At 42.3% G+C, this 16,182-nt stretch overlaps 1 protein-coding gene across 3 annotated transcripts in view; it reads left to right on the top strand.

Annotated features, from left to right (window-relative positions):
- Positions 1-16,182, top strand: part of LOC134360175 (protein outspread-like) — a 464,667-nt gene that overhangs the window by 329,497 nt on the left and 118,988 nt on the right. For all 3 annotated transcript variants that reach the window (XM_063074210.1, XM_063074212.1, XM_063074211.1), the window contains exon 12: positions 1,005-1,094. In XM_063074210.1, the coding sequence (XP_062930280.1) occupies positions 1,005-1,094 (90 nt within the window). The remainder of the gene's footprint in view (positions 1-1,004; positions 1,095-16,182) is intronic.

Below are 16,182 nucleotides of genomic sequence, written 5' to 3'. Positions count from 1 at the left end.
GAGGGTATGGTATTGCAGTTTAATAGAATAGACAAAGAAATGGCAGATGGGGTGCAGTGCAGGGAAATGTAGAGTCATAAAATTTGATAGAAGATAGAATATTTTCGAAGTAAGGAGCAACTTCAGAAATCAGATGTGCAAAGTGACTTGGGAGTTAGCTGAAAGGAATCCCTAAAGTTTAACTTCTAGGTTGAGTTGCTTAATAAGGAAGGCAAATGCATTGTCAGCATTCATTTTGAGAGGACTGGATATAAAAGCAAGGATGTATTTCTGAGACTTTATAAAACATTTGGATTATTGTGAACAGTTTTGGGGCCCATATCTATGAAAGGATGTGTTGGCATTGGATCAAGTCCAGAGAAGGTTCAGGGAATTATTCTGGCAATGACAGGATTAATATGAGGAGCTTTTCATGGCTCTGGCCCTGTACTCACTGGAATTTAGAAGAATGAGGGAGAATCTCATTGAAACCTACTGAATATTGAAATGCCTAGATAAAGTGGATGTGGAGAGGATGTTTCCTATAGTGGAGGAGTGCAACACCAGAGGGGCACAGCCTCAGAATAGAGACATCCATTTAGAACAGAGAGGAGAGGAATTTCTTTAATCAAAGGTTCGTGAATCTCTGCGGTTCATTATCACAGACGGATTTGGAGGCCAAGTCATTGAGTATATTTAAAGTAGAGGTTGATAGGTTCTTGATCAGTAAGGGTGTCAAATGTTTTGGGGAGAAAGCAGGAGAATGGGGGTTGAGAGACAAAATAAATCAGCCATGATTGAATGGCAGAGCAATCTTGAGGGCTGAATGACCTAGTTTTGCTCCTATGTCTTGTGTTTTATTTCAGAACTATTCTAGAATCTGATTGATCGAGAAAGACTAGGACATAACTCTGAAAATTTTCAGACATGATTTGGTGCGATATGACTCCTCTATGTCGATGTTAGATTAGATGAAATTTAGGCGTTAACTTCTAAAACACTGTTGCTGTCTGCTTATTCCCCAGGCATCAGATCTGGATGGTGAAATTGACTTATCTACTTGCTACAATGTAACTGAATATCAGGTCCAGAGAAATTATGGCTTCCAAATTCATGTAAGTTGACAGGGTTAAACGTTGCTGAAATTTTCATTCTAATTCAGCATATGCTCTTCATTCTCACGTTCACATCTTTGATTCCTCCTGTATGGCTCTATCAGATATTAATACAAACATTAACAGTTCCTTCCTATAATTTTGTGTATTGTACAATCATAGGCCTAAATTATGCTGATTGTATTTTGCGCTGACATTATTAATTAGCCCTGCACTTGTTGGTATTCATAAAGCAGAATTCAGTGCGTAAAATCTATCTGGACATAATTAAGTCCCTTTCAGGTTTATTACTGTCAAGCTTTCAGTAACATTGAAAAATTAAAACATTTTATTTATTTAATTTATTATTAATTATTTATTCAGTTTGATCAAGGCATGACTGTGTAAGCGCATGCACGTCAGTGAGTTAGACCAGCGGTCCCCAACCACCGGGCCACGGACCGGTACCGGGCCGCGGGGAAACGATATGATTTGGCGATATGAGTCAGCTACACCTTTCTTCATTCCCTGTCAAGGCCACTGCTGAGCTTGAACGCACGGGAGGTCATTACCCATGCGTCATCGCATTTCAGCGCGGGAAGGAGATCAACTCCTCGAGCTTGCAAATGACGGCGGGCTGAAAAGTATGTTTGACATAACATCTCTGCCGGCATTCCGGATCAAAGTCAAAGCTGACTATCCTGAGATAGCCACGAAAGCACTGAAAACGTTGCTTCCATTTCCAACATACCTCTGCAATGAATGCAACGAAAACTAAATCGCGGAATAGACTGGACATAAGGAACCCCGTTCGAGTATCACTGTCTCCCATCACCCCTCGATGGGACCGTCTTGTTGCAGGGAAACAAGCCTGGGGCTCCCACTGATTCAGCGATATTGGTGTGTTGCAAAGATTTTATATGTTCATATGGGGAAAATATGTGCTGTGTGTTTAATATCCAAACGCTACTTAAAATGTTATGATGCTATTGACTTATATAACCATATAACCATATAACAACTACAGCACAGAAACAGGCGATCTTGGCCCTTCTAGTCCGTGCTGAATGTTACTCTCACCTAGTCCCACCAACCTGTGCTCAGCCCATAACCCTCCTGTCCATATACCTATCCAATTTTGCATTAAATGATAATATCAAACCTGCCTCTACCACTTCTACTGGAAGTTCATTCAACACTTACTTCAAGCTCCCCTGTCCTCCCCCGATAGTTGACTTATCACTATATTCATGCGAGAAAAATATGTGGTGTGTTTAATATTAAATTCGTTAGATAAACCCTTTTAGAAATGAAATTGAGTGTATTAGCCACTTATCACCTATATTCCGGTCATGATTAACACCCCCCCCTGAACAGAATTGCCAAAAACAATTTGCAGGAAAAAAATCGGCATGAACACTCATGCGCAAGTCACGCATGTGCACTGGTGCCCGCGCAAGGCTTCAAGGTCATTGCAGTCTTTCTCGGGGTAATCCAACATTTTGACTGCTACTCCTGTCCGTTGGCAACCCTACAACCCCGCCACCCCCCGGTCGGCCGGTCCGCAAGAATATTGTCAATATGAAACCAGTCCGCAGTGCAGAAAAGGTTGAGGACCCCTGAGTTAGACCGGTGGAAAAGATTTAAAAAGAAGACAGCTTTATAGAGAGTGTAATGGAGTAAAGGTAGACAGAGTCGGAGGGCTTTGGCTCAACAGGGCTTCAGCGATTACAGGCTGAAGCCAGGTAAGTTACTTGGGTAGAATAGAAACAGGAAGTATATCTGATGCCCGTATTCCGTACTGCGTGTCAGTTGTGGGATGTCCGGGAGACTCAGCCTACCGGAAGGCCACATCTGTGCCACGTCCGTTGAGCTGCAGCTACTTGGGGACCCTGTTAAGGAACTGGAGATGCAGCTCAATGACCTTTGTCTGGACAGGTAAAGTGAGGAGGTGATAGAGAGGAGCTATAGGCAAGTAGGCACACTGGGGCCTCGGGAGGCAGATACGTGGATAACAGGAGAGGGAAGAGCAAGAGTCAGATGCTAGCGAGTACTCCTGTGGCTGTTCCCCTTAACAATAAGTACTCCTGTTTGAGTACTGTTGGGGGCGGTGGGAACAAACTACCTGGGGAAAGCAACAGTGACTGCGCCTCTGGTACAGAGTCTGACCCTGTGGCTCAGAAGGGTAGGGAAAGGAAGAGGATGGCAGCAGTGATAGGGACTCTGTAGGTGGGGGGGTCAGACAAGCGATTCTGTGGACACAGGGAAGAAACTCTGTGGAAGCAGGACCTCAAAGGTAGTAATCTCTGGATTACTGCCTGTCCCACGCGACATTAGGTATAGGAATAAAGTGAGGTGGAAGATAAATGTGTGGCTGAGGGATTGGAACAGGGGGCAGGGATTCAGATTCTGAATCATTACGACCTCTTTTGGGCAGGCATGACCTGTACAGAAAGAACAGGTTGCACTTGAATCCGAAAGGGACCAATATCCTGGCAGCGAGGTTTGGTAAGGATATTGGGGAGTCTCTAAACTAGAATTGCTGGGTGGTTGGAACCAAACTGAAGAGATGGAGGAAGGGAAAGATAGCGCACAAATAGAGAAAGCTTGTAGGCAGGTGATAGAGAAGGGATGCGCTCAGACTGATGGTTTGAGATGTGTCTATTTTAAGGCAAGGAGTATTGTGAACAATGCGGATGAGCTTGGAAGGTGGATCAGTAGTTGGAGCTGTGATGTTGTGACCATTACAGAGACTTGGATGGCTCAGGGGCAGGAATGGCTATTTTGAGTGCCAGGCTTCAGATGTTTCAGAAAGGACTGGGAGGGAGGCAAAAGAGGTGGGGGAGTGGCACTACTGATCAGGGATCATGGAGGGATTGTCTACTGAGTCTTTGTGGGTGGAAGTTAGAAATAGGAAGGGGTCAATAACTCTACTGGGTGTATTTTTTTTATAGATCACCCAATAGTAACGGGGACATCGAAGAACAGATTCTGGAACGGTGCAATAGTAACAGAGTTGTCGTGATGAGAGATTTTGATTTCCGCAATATTGATTGGCATCTCCCTAGAGTTGAGGGGTTTAGATGGAATGGAGTTTGTTAGGTGTGTTCAGGAAGGTTTTCTGACACAATATGTAGACAAGCCTACAAGAGGAGAGGCTGTACTTGATCTGGTATTGGGAAATGAACCTGGTCATGTGTCAGGTCTCTCAATGGGAGAGCATTTTGGAGATAGTGATCAATTCTATCTCCTCTACCATAGCATTGGAGAGGGATAGGAGCAGACAAGTCAGGAAAACGTTTAATTGGAGTAAGGAGAAATATGAAGCTATCAGTCAGGAACTTGGAGGAATAAATTGGGAACAGATGTTCTCAGGGAACTGTGGCAAAAGTTCAGGGGATATTATTCTGCACAGGTGCATTCCAATGAGACAGGGAAAGGATGGTAGGGTCCAGGAACTGTGGTGTACAAAGGCAGTTGAAAATCTAGTCAAGATGAAAAGAAAGGCTTGCAAAAGGTTCAAAAAAACTAGGTAATAATAGAGATCTAGAAAATTATAAGGCTAGCAGGAGGGAGCTTAAGAATGAACTTAGGAGAGCCAGAAGGGGCCATGAGAAGGCCTTGACGAGCAGAATTAAGGAAGACCCCCAGGCATTTAACAAGTATGTGAAGAGCAAGATGATAAGACGTGAGGGAATAGGACAAAACAAGTGTGACAATGGAAAAGTGTGTATGGATCTGGAGGAGGTAGCAGAGGTACTTAGTGAGTACTTTGCTTCAGTAATAACTATGGAAAAGGACCTTGGGATTGTAGGGATGGCTTTCAGCAGACTGAAAAGCTTGAGCATATAGACATTAAGAAAGAGGATGCACTAGAGCTTCTGGAAAGCATCAAGTTGAATAAGTCACAACACCGGATGAAATATACCCCAGACTACTGTGGGAGGTGAGGGAGGAGATTGCTGAGTGTCTGGCAATGATCTTTGAATCATCAATGGGGACATGAGAGGTTCCGGAGGATAGGAGGGTTGCATATGTCGTTCTTTGTTCAAGATAGCCCAGGAAATTATAGACTAGTGAGTCTTACTTCAGTGATTGGTAAGTTGATGGAGAAGATCCTGAGAGGCAGGATTTATGAACATTTGGAGAGGCATAATATGATTAGGAATAAAAACAACAGGAATTCTGCAGATGCTGGAAATTCAAGCAACACACATCAAAGTTGCTGGTGAACGCAGCAGGCCAGGCAGCATCTGTAGGAAGAGGTGCAGTCGACGTTTCAGGCCGAGACCCTTCGTCAGGACTAACTGAAGGAAGAGTGAGTAAGGGATTTGAAAGTTGAAAATATGATTAGGAATAGTCAGAATGGCTTTGTCAAAGGCAGGTCGTGCCTTAGGAGCCTGAGTGAATTTTTTGAGGATGTGACTAAACACATTGATGAAGGTAAAGCAGTAGATGTAGACTGTATGGATTTCAGCAAGGCATTTGATAAGGTATCCCATGCAAGGCTTATTGAGAAAGTAAGGAGGCATGGGATCCAAGGGAACATTGCTTTGTGGATCCAGAACTGGCTTGCCCACAGAAGGCAAAGAGTGGTTGTAGACGGGACATATTCTGCATGGAGGTCGGTGACCAGTGGTATGCCTCAGATATCTGTTCTAGGACCCCTTTTCTTTGTGATTTTTAAAAATGACCTGGATGACGAAGTGTAAGGATGGGTTAGTAAATTTCCTGATGACACATAGGTTGCGGTGTTGTGGATAGTGTGGAAGGCTGTCAGAAGTTATAGCGGGACATTGATAGGATGCTAAACTGGGCTGAGAAGTGGCAGATGGAGTTCAACCCAGATGGGTGTGAGGTGGTTTATTTTGGTAGGTCAAATATGATGACAGAATATGGTATTAAGTAGATTAGATTAAATTCAATTTTATTGTCATTGTGCTGAGTACAGATACAAAGCCAATGAAATGCAGTTAGTATCTGACCAGAAATGCAAAGAATAGTGTCACACAGGTGTGACGTGGCAGCACCAGCAGAGGCCGCCAGATGTCATTTGTGGCTCAGCACTTGTACTGGTTACACATGCATTTGCTGTTCACTGATATTTTGTGTTCACTGTTGGCTTTGTGTTTAACATCACTGTGAAAATATCAAAAAGAGCTGCAGATATCCCTAAGGGTAACAATGAGAAAAGGAGAAGGAAGCATCTATCATTATCAATAATGCTGAAAGTGGAGTTATTGCAGAAGCTTGATTGTGGTGTGTCTGTGTGGCGTCTTACTGAAGAATATGCTGTTGGAACTACCACTGTATATGATTTAAAGAAACAGAAAGACAAGTTACTGAAGTTTTATAGTGACAGTGACGTTCTACATTTATTCCAATAAGTCATTTACCATATGTTTGATTCAGTTCATTTGAAGCTGTATATTTTTATATTTTTTTGAATTTTTTCTTGTCATTATTCCCTAAACAATACAGTATAACAACGATTTACATAGCATTTACATTGTATTAGGTATTATAAGTAATCTAGAGATGATTTAAAGTATATGGGAGGATGTGTGTAGGTCTGGAGCTCCACTAGGTCCTAAAGTCCACCGCACTGAGACAGATTACATAAGGGACTTGAGCATATGTGTTTTTTGGTATCCGTGGGGGATTCTGAAATCCAAAAAATTCTGAATTCCAAAATGCAACTGGCCCCAAGGATTTTGGATAAGGGATTGTGGACCTGTACTTAAAAGTGCAACAAACTGATTATCTGTTTATCAAATAGCCACTGCAACAGTTGTGAAGAATGCTGTAATACAATACAAGGATTTACTTTATTTGCGAAATATAGTGATTGATCAGATTAACTACCTGGGGTAGAATCTTTTAAATTGGCATTGCTTTTTGTTGTTTTAATAGCCCCTTAGTGCTTTCTAGAAGCAAGCTTATGGAAAAGGCAGTTTGCTGAGTGTGTAGTGTCCTCTGTGACTTTTCCTGCCTGTTTCTTTGTCCTAGACAGATAGAAGTTCGAAGTTCTTCAGTGATGGTAGACTGCAGCCAATGACCTTTTCAGCTGACTTGATAGTTTACTGTAGTTTTCATATACAGTATTGTGAGAGTATGCTGCACCAACCCTGACAGTGATGGCTGATGTGATGATACTGTCTATGATGGCAATATAGAATTGCACCAGTATATTCTGGGGAAAATGGAATGTTATCAACTGCCTCAAGAAGTACATCCTCTGACGAGCCTTTTTGTTAATGAAGGACACGTAGTTCTCCTATATGAGATCTTGAATGTTATAGTGGTGCTAAATGTAGAACTTATCCACATTTCTCCTGAAGTGGATTATGTTTCTCCATGGTTTTGAAGGCATTCAGGTTATTCACACCAGTTTATTTCCTGATGATATTTGGATTCATTGCCTCTGGTAATTAGTCCAATGATAGTTGTGGTATACACAGACTTTATTAGTTTAACAGATGGATCACTGGAGATATCGTCATTATTATATAGGGAAAATAGGGGAAGGGAAATAATTACCTATTTATAATTATAATTAATCACAAACATTACGCACAAGAATTTTTTTAAAAAGTAGTTTGCCTTCTTCCAGTTTAATTTTTCAACATTGTAGAATCTCTTTCCAGATAAATAGGTTGTTGATAAGTCCAAAGACTAACCAAGCACAAAATACACAAGCAGATTTGCCAGGTTAAATATTAGAAAATTCCAACAAGTTGATGCTCTGTTACTGTGGAATGTAATGCAGGAATTTTTCAGGATATCCACTTTTGACACACATGTACATACCTGTCAAATAGAATGTGAGTAATCCAACCCCTGGGAATTTGTTTTTCCTTTTGGTATATCTTCTAACTAATATAAAATCGTTTGACCCTGGATGACATAGTCAGGTTGCGAGTACCGTTCTTGTTTTAGTAGACGGAAGCATGGAAGGTGCGCTGGGCTACAGGTACGATTGAAGTGGCAGTGACCCTAGATCCCTCAATCCTGACTTCTCTTGAAAATAAAACTGAAGATCTCAGAACAAGAATGCAGTACCAGGGGGACATCAGAGACGGCTGTGTACTTTGCTTCAAGGAAACATGGCTCACCTCCACTATCAACTCAGTGCTGCAGCCTGATGGCTTCACCATTCTCCACAAAGTCAAGGTCAGTTGAGACATTTAAAGGAAGAGAAGAGGGAGTATGCTTCATGATTGATTCATCATGGTGCAGGTGTGATGGTTCTGCTTTAGTCCTGCTCACCTGACATGGAACATCTAGCGGTTATGTTGTCCATTTTATCTGCCGAGTGAGTTTTCCGCCATCATCCTGGTAGCGGTGTACATTCCACCTGAGGCCAATGTCAGACAGGCACTGGCGTAGCTGAGCACTGTGACCAGCAGTCATGAAACAGTGCACCCTGATGCCTTTGCTATCATTGCAGGGAATTTCCGCCAGTCTCGCTTGAAGAAGTCTTTGAATGCCTACCACCAACATTTCACCTTTGGAACCAGGGGAGCCAACATACTTGACCTCTGTTATACCACTATTAGGAATGCCTAATATCTCGTCACACGCCCGCACTTTGGAAAGCCTGATCACCTGTCTTTACTTATACAGGTGTCCCCCGCTTTTTGAACATTCGCTTTACGAAACCTCACTGTTACAAAAGACCTACATTAGTACCCTGCTTTGCTTTTGCTTTCAGAAGGTGTTTTCACTGTTACGAAAAAAATCAGTGCGTGATAAAAAATCAGCACGCAAAAAATCAGCGTGCGATAAAAGGCAGCGCGCGCCCGGAGCAGCCGCTCTCCCCCGGATTCGAAACGGCATTGCTTTAACACGTGCCTGTGAGCAGCTGTTTGCAAGATGAGTTCTGAGGTATTGGAAAAGCCTGAAAGAACTCGTAAGGGTGTGACACTTAGCGTAAAACTAGACATAATTAAGCATTTTGATCGTGGTGAACGAAGTAAGGACAGCGTGAGTTTGGCTTGTGGAAGTTGACGAAGATGATGTTGAAGAGGTTTTGGCATCCCATGACCAAGAACTGATAGATGAAGAGCTGATGCAATTGGAAGAGAAAAGGATAACAATCGAAACCGAATGAGTAATGATAAAGTACGACTTTAATTTTGAAAGGGTACGTAGGTTTAGGGGATATTTGCAAGATGGTTTGAGTCCTTACAAAGAATTGTATGATAGAAAAATGCGCGAGGCTCAGCAGTCAAGGAGGCCTTTCACATCAGCCACAGTAGATGACGACCCTTGACCTTCGACGTCAAGGCGGGCAGTCATAGGAGAAGATGAGCCGCCTGCTCTAATGGAAACAGACAACGAGATGATACCCCAGTGTCCCACCACCTCAACCCCCGGGCCACGGACAGATACTGATTCGTGGAGAATGCAGCGGTAGCCGGGAGGCACACAGCACATCTTTAAGAAAAAAGCCGAAATAAACATGCTAATTAATTAGGTGACGCCTGACATGTAATTGTCGGCCCAGATCAGAGATGATGCAATTGGAAATCGGCAGTGATCTGGGCCGACAATTACGTGTCCGGCGGCACCTTATTAATTAGCATGTTTATTTCCGCTTTTTTCTTAAAGATGTGCTGTGTGCCTCCTGGCTACCACTGCACCCCTGCATGCTTCGCGGTTCGGTATCTGTCGGCGGCCTGGAGGGTGGAGGCCACGACACCACCCCAACCTGCGGCGACTCAGTCTAACTCACCATCATCAGTGTACTCGGCATTGAACCGATTCCGGTAAGCAATACTACACTGTACATACGTTATTTCTACTTTATATAGGCTGTGTATTTTTACGCGTTATTTGATGTCATTTGGCAGCTTCATAGCTTAAAGGTTACTGGAGAGCACTTGCGCCGTGTTTTTGCCAACAGCGCTTGCGTGAGATTTTCGCTACGGAGAACAGTGCAGTAATGATTGTGGAAAAGTATTTCTGCTTTATATAGGCTGTGTATTTATCATATCATTCCTGCTTTTACTATATGTTCCTGTTATTTTAGGTTTTATGTGTTATTTGGCATGATTTGATAGGTTATTTTTGGGTCTGCAAAGGCTCACAAAATTTTTCCATATAAATAAATGGTAATTGCTTCTTCGCTTTACGACATTTCGGCTTACAAACCGTTTCATAGGAACGCTCTACCTTTGGATGGCGGGGGAAACCTGTACTCTGTAGCCAGAGTCTAAAGTCTGCAGCACTAGTGGTGAAGACCAAGAAGCTATAGTCAAAGGAGGCGGAAGAGGTCTGAGTCGGCAAACTGGATGATATTCAGGGTTTTATCTTTGGCTCTGAATGAGTACACCACAGTTGCTACTGATTTCATTAGAGAACATACTGGATATTCCTAAACCCAAAAGCTGTGGATGAACCAAGGGACTCGTAGACTGCTAAGAGCTAGTTTCTCTGGTATTCGAAACCGGTAATCCAGAACTGTGATGCTTCACTTGCAGATGAGCCAAACATCTTTTATGCACACTTTGCAAGGGAGCATAAAACTACACCTGTGCAAATCCCTGCGGTATCTGGTGACCCTGTAATCTCTGTCTTGGAGGCCGATGTCAGAGCATTTATCGTGACAGTGAACAAGGTGTCAAGCCCTGATGGTATACCTGATAGGCAACAGAATGCCTGTGCCAACCAACTGGCGGGAGCCTTCAAGGACATATTCAATCTTTCACTGTTACAGTCGGAGATTCCCACCTGCTTCAAAAGGGCAACAATTATACCAGTGCCCAAGAAGATCAGGGTGAGCCGTCTCAGTGTCTATAGACCAATTACACTTACATCAACTGTGATGAAATGCTTTGAGTGGTTGGTCATGGCAGGTTCAACTGCGGCTTAAGCAAGGACCTGAACACTGTTCAACACCATCATACCCTTAGTACTAATCAACAAGCTCTGAAACCTGGGCCTCCGTACTTCCCTCTGCAACTGGATCCTTGACTTCCTCATCAAGAAACTGCAGTCAGTGCAGATTGAAAATAACATCTCCTAGCTGACAATCAATACTGGCGGACCCCAAAGATGCATGCTTAATCCACTGCTCTACTCTTTCTATACCCATGACTGTGTGGCTAGGCAGAGCTCAAACGCAATCTATAAATTTGCCAATGACACAACTACTATTTGTAGAATTTCAAGTGGTGATGTGGAGATGTACAGGAGTGAGATAGATGAGATAGTTGAGTGGTTTTGCAACAACAACTTTGCACCCAACGTCATTAAGACCAAGTAATTGATTGTGGACTTCAGGAAGAGGAAGTCAATGGAACACACCAGTCTTAATTGAGAAATCAGCAGCTGTTTCAAGTTCCTGGGTGTCACCATTTGTCCAAATCTATCCTAAGTCCAACATATTGATGGAATTACAAAGAAAGCATGACAGCAGCTATATTTCTCATTCGGAATTTGAGGAGATTTGGTATGTCACCAAAGACACTCTCAAATTTCTGCAGATGTACCATGGAGAGCATTCTAACTGGTTGCATTATCATCGGGTATGGATGGACCACTGTACAAGATCAGAAAGATCTCCAGAGAGTTGTAAACTCAACCAACTCCATCATGGGCACTAGCCTCCCCAGAATCGAGGGAGGGATGCTTCCAAAAGGCAGTATCCATCATCAAGAATCCCATCATCCAGGATATGCCCTCTTCTCATTGGTACCATCGAGGATGAGGTACAGGAGCCTGGAGACACATACTCAGCATTTTAGTAACAGCTTCTTCCCCACCACCATCAGATTTCTGAATGGACAAGGAGCCAATTATCACTACCTCACTATTTTTTGGTCTCTTTTTGCACTACTTATTTAATTTTTTCGTATTTATTGTAATTTATAGTTTTTTATTGTGTATGGCAACATACTGCTGCCATAAAATAACATATTTCATGACACATGCCAGTGATATTAAATCTGATTCTAATTCGGAAAAAGAAGCTAGTATCCCTACAGAAAACAAATCAGACAGTGCATATGTGATTCCAGCACTTAGATTTCCCATCTGAAAGGTGTTGTGTTTATTCTTTGTTCTACTACATTTAAAACAAGATGTTTCAGCAGTGTGACTAACGAAAACCAATTTCCCCAGGGATTAATAAAGTATGACTATGACTGCGAATAAAGTAGTGCAAAAGTTTACTTCAATAAATACGTAAAGCTTTTCTTAAAATCTCAGCAACAAATTGTGCTATTTGTAGGTTCCTCCATACCTGCAAATCAAATACTGCCACTTACATTTTCCATTCTTTGCAGACTCATCCTTGCATAGGAGTGTTGTACTGTAAGAAACCACTTTCATTGACTTTCACTATGATCCATATAAGCTTACACAATGTTGCTTCACATTAAACAGCATATGAATATTCTAGTTACTCATTGAAATTACACAGATTGTCTCTTATCATTCTGCTCTTTTGATGATGAAAGAATAGATTTACTCAAAAATAACCAAGTGTAAAAACTCCAGTTCAAATGAGTGAAATCCAAAAATTTTTTTTCAGGATTCCTGCTGAACTATCTCATGGGTCCTTGTGTGCTTTCGTGTTGTGCTTTTGTTTTATGATATACTGGAAGCGTCCTGCATGGCAGTACTAATTAGTGAAGTAAAGCAAAAACATTAATTTATTTACCTTAAGCAAAAACATTAACTACCTTAAGAGTAGGTAATGGAGGCAGCAGTTAGGACAGTTCAGTGCTCCGTTTGCAATATGTGGGAAGTCAGGGCGAGCACAATTGTCCCTGATGACTACACCTGTAAAAGGTGCATCCAGCTGCAGCTCCTGACAAACCGGGTTAGGGAGCTGGAGCTGGATGAACTTCAGATCATTCGGGAGGCAGAGGAAGAAATAAACAGGAGTTACAGAGAGATAGTCACCCCTAAGAGTCAGGAGACAGGTAGCTGGGTGACTATCAGGAGAGGGCAGGAGAATAGACAGAATGATCAGAGCACCCCTGTGGCCGTTCCCACCAATAATAAGTATATCATTTTGGATACTGTTGATGGGGACGAACTACCAGGGACAAGTTGCAGTGGTTGCGCCTCTGGCACCGAGACTGGACCCTCAGCTCAGTAGGGAAGGAGGGAAAAGAGGAGAGCAATAGTGATAGGGGATTCGATAGTTAGGGGGACAGATAAGAGGTTCTGTGGAAGAGATCGAGAATCCCGGATGGTCTGTTGCCAAGGTCCATGATATCTCGGATGGAGTTCTCAGTATTCTCAAGAGAGAGAGTGAGCAACCAGATGTCGTGGTCCATGTAGGGACCAACGACATGGGTAGGAAGAGTGAGGAGGTCCTGAAAGGTAAGTTTAGGGAGGTAGGCGCCAAGTTAAAGGACAGGACCTCCAGGATAGCAATCTCAGGATTGCTACCAGTACCATGTACAGGTGGGTTTAGAAATGGTAAGATAGCACAGATCAACTGAAGACATGGTGCAGGAGGGAGGGCTTCAGATTTATAGATAATTGGGCAGTTTTCCAGGGAAGGTGGGACCTGTTCCAGCGGGACAGTTTACATCTGAACTGGAGGGGGACAAATATTCTTGCAGGTAGGTTTGCTAGAGAGGCTCCTGCGGATTTAAACTAGATACAAGGGGGAGGGGAACCAGAGTGTAGGAACAGATGTAGGAGAGAAGGAAGAAAAACAAGATAAAGTTTTTTGCACCGTTAGTGATAAATAGAGAGTAAGAGGTGGAAAATTTCTAAAATGCATTTATTTTAATGCTAGGAGCACTGTAAGAAAGGTGGATGAGCTTGGAGCATGGATTGATACCTGGAAGTATGATGTTGTAGCTATTAGTGAAACAGGGTTGCAGGAGGGGTGTGATTGGCAACTAAATATTCCTGGATTTTGTTGCTTCAGGTGTAATAGAATCGGAGGGACAAGAGGGGGAGGTGTTGCATTGCTTGTCAAAGAAAATATTACAGCGGTGCTCTGGCAGGATAGATTAGAGGGCTCGTCTAGGGAGGCTATTTGGGTGGAATTGAGGAATGGGAAAGGTGTAGTAACTCTTACGGGGGTGTATTATAGACCACCAAATGGGGAGCGAGAATTGGAGGAGCAAATTTGTAAAGAGATAGCAGATATTTGCAGTAATCACAAGGTTGTGATTGTGGGAGATTTTAATTTTCCACACGTAGACTGGGAAGCCCATACTTTAAAAGGGCTAGATGGTTTGGAGTTTGTAAAATGTGTGCAGGATAGTTTTTTGCAGCAATACATAGAGGATCCAACTAGAGAAGGGGCAGTGTTGGATCTCCTGTTAGGGAGTGAGATAGGGCAGGTGACGGAGGTTTGTGTTGCGGAGCACTTCGGGTCTAGTGATCACAATGCCATTAGTTTCAATATAGTTGTGGAAAAGGATAGGTCTGGACCCAGGGTTAAAATTTAAGGAGATGCAAAAGGATTTAGAAGGAGTGGATTGAGACAAACTGTTTTATGGAAAGGATGTAATAGAGAAATGGGGGTCATTTAAAGGTGAAATTTTGAGGGTACAGAATCTTTATATTAGGTTAAAAGGAAAGGGTAAAAGTTTGAGAGAGCCATGGTTTTCAAGGGATATTGAAAACTTGGTTCAGAAAAAGAGAGATATCTACAATAAATATAGGCAGCATGGAGTAAATGAGGTGCTCAAGGAATATAAAGAGTGTAAAAAGAATCTTAAGAAGTAATTAGAAAAGCTATAAGAGGTTGCTTTGGCAAGTAAAGTGAAAATAAATCCAAAGGGTTTCTACAGTTATATTAATAGCAAAAGGATAGTAAGGGATAAAATTGGTCCCTTGGAGAATCAGAGTGGACAGCTATGTGTGGAACCAAAAGAGATGGGGGAGATTTTGAACAATTTCTTTTCTTCGGTATTCACCAAGGAGAAGGATATTGAATTGTGCAAGGTAAGGGAAACAGGTAGGGAAGTTATGGAAACTATGATGATTAAAGAAGGGGAAGTATTGGCACTTTTAAGGAATATAAAAGTGGATAAGTCTCAGGGTCCTGACAGGATATTCCCTAAGACCTTGAGGGAAGTTAGTGTAGAAATAGCAGGGACTCTAACAGAAATATTTCAAATGTCATTAGAAACGGGGATAGTGCCGGAGGATTGGCGTATTGCTCATGTTGTTCCATTGTTTAAAAATGGTTCTCAGACTAAACCTAGCAATTATCAGCCTGTAAGTTTGATGTCAGTGGTGAGTAAATTAATGGAAAGTGTTCTTAGAGATGGTATATATAATTATCTGGATAGACAGGGTCTGATTAGGAACAGTCAACATAGATTTGTGCGTGGAAGGTCATGTTTGACTAATCTTATTGAATTTTTTGAGGAGGTTACTTGGAAAGTTGATGAGGGTAAAGTGGTGGATATTGTCTATATGGACTTCAGTAAGGCCTTTGACAAGGTTCCACACGGAACGCTGGTTAGGAAGGTTCGATCGTTGGGTATTAATATTGAAGTAGTAAAATGGATTCAACAGTGGCTGGATGGAAGATGCCAGAAAGTAGAGGTGGATAACTCAGGTTGGAGGCTGGTGACTAGTGGTGTGCCTCAGGGATCTGTACTGTGTACAATGTTGTTTGTCATATACATTAATGATCTGGATGATGGGATGGTAAATTGGATTAGTAAGTATGCAGATGATACTAAGATAGGTGGCGTTGTGGATAATGAAGTAGGCTTTCAAACCTTGCAGAGAGATTTAGGCCAGTTAGAAGAGTGGGCTGAAATATGGCAAATGGAGTTTAATGCTGATAAGTGTGAGGTGCTACATTTTGGTAGGACTAATCAAAATAGGACATGCATGGTAAATGGTAGGGCATTGGAGAATGCAGTAGAACAGTTCCCTGAAGGTGGAATCTCATGTGGATAGGGGTGGTCAATAAGGCTTTTGGTATGCTGACCTTTATAAATCAGAGCATTGAGTATAGGAGTTGGGATGTAATGTTAAAAGTTGTACAAGGCATTGGTGAGGCCAAATTTGAAGTATTGTGTACAGTTCTGGTCACCGAATTATAGGAAAGATGCCAACAAAATAGAGTACAGCGAAGATTTACTAGAATGTTACCTGAGTTTCAGCACCT

The sequence above is a fragment of the Mobula hypostoma genome, chromosome 22, assembly GCF_963921235.1.
Source record: "Mobula hypostoma chromosome 22, sMobHyp1.1, whole genome shotgun sequence".
NCBI lineage: Eukaryota > Metazoa > Chordata > Chondrichthyes > Myliobatiformes > Myliobatidae > Mobula > Mobula hypostoma.
This window is presented reverse-complemented; position numbering and strand designations above follow the sequence as displayed.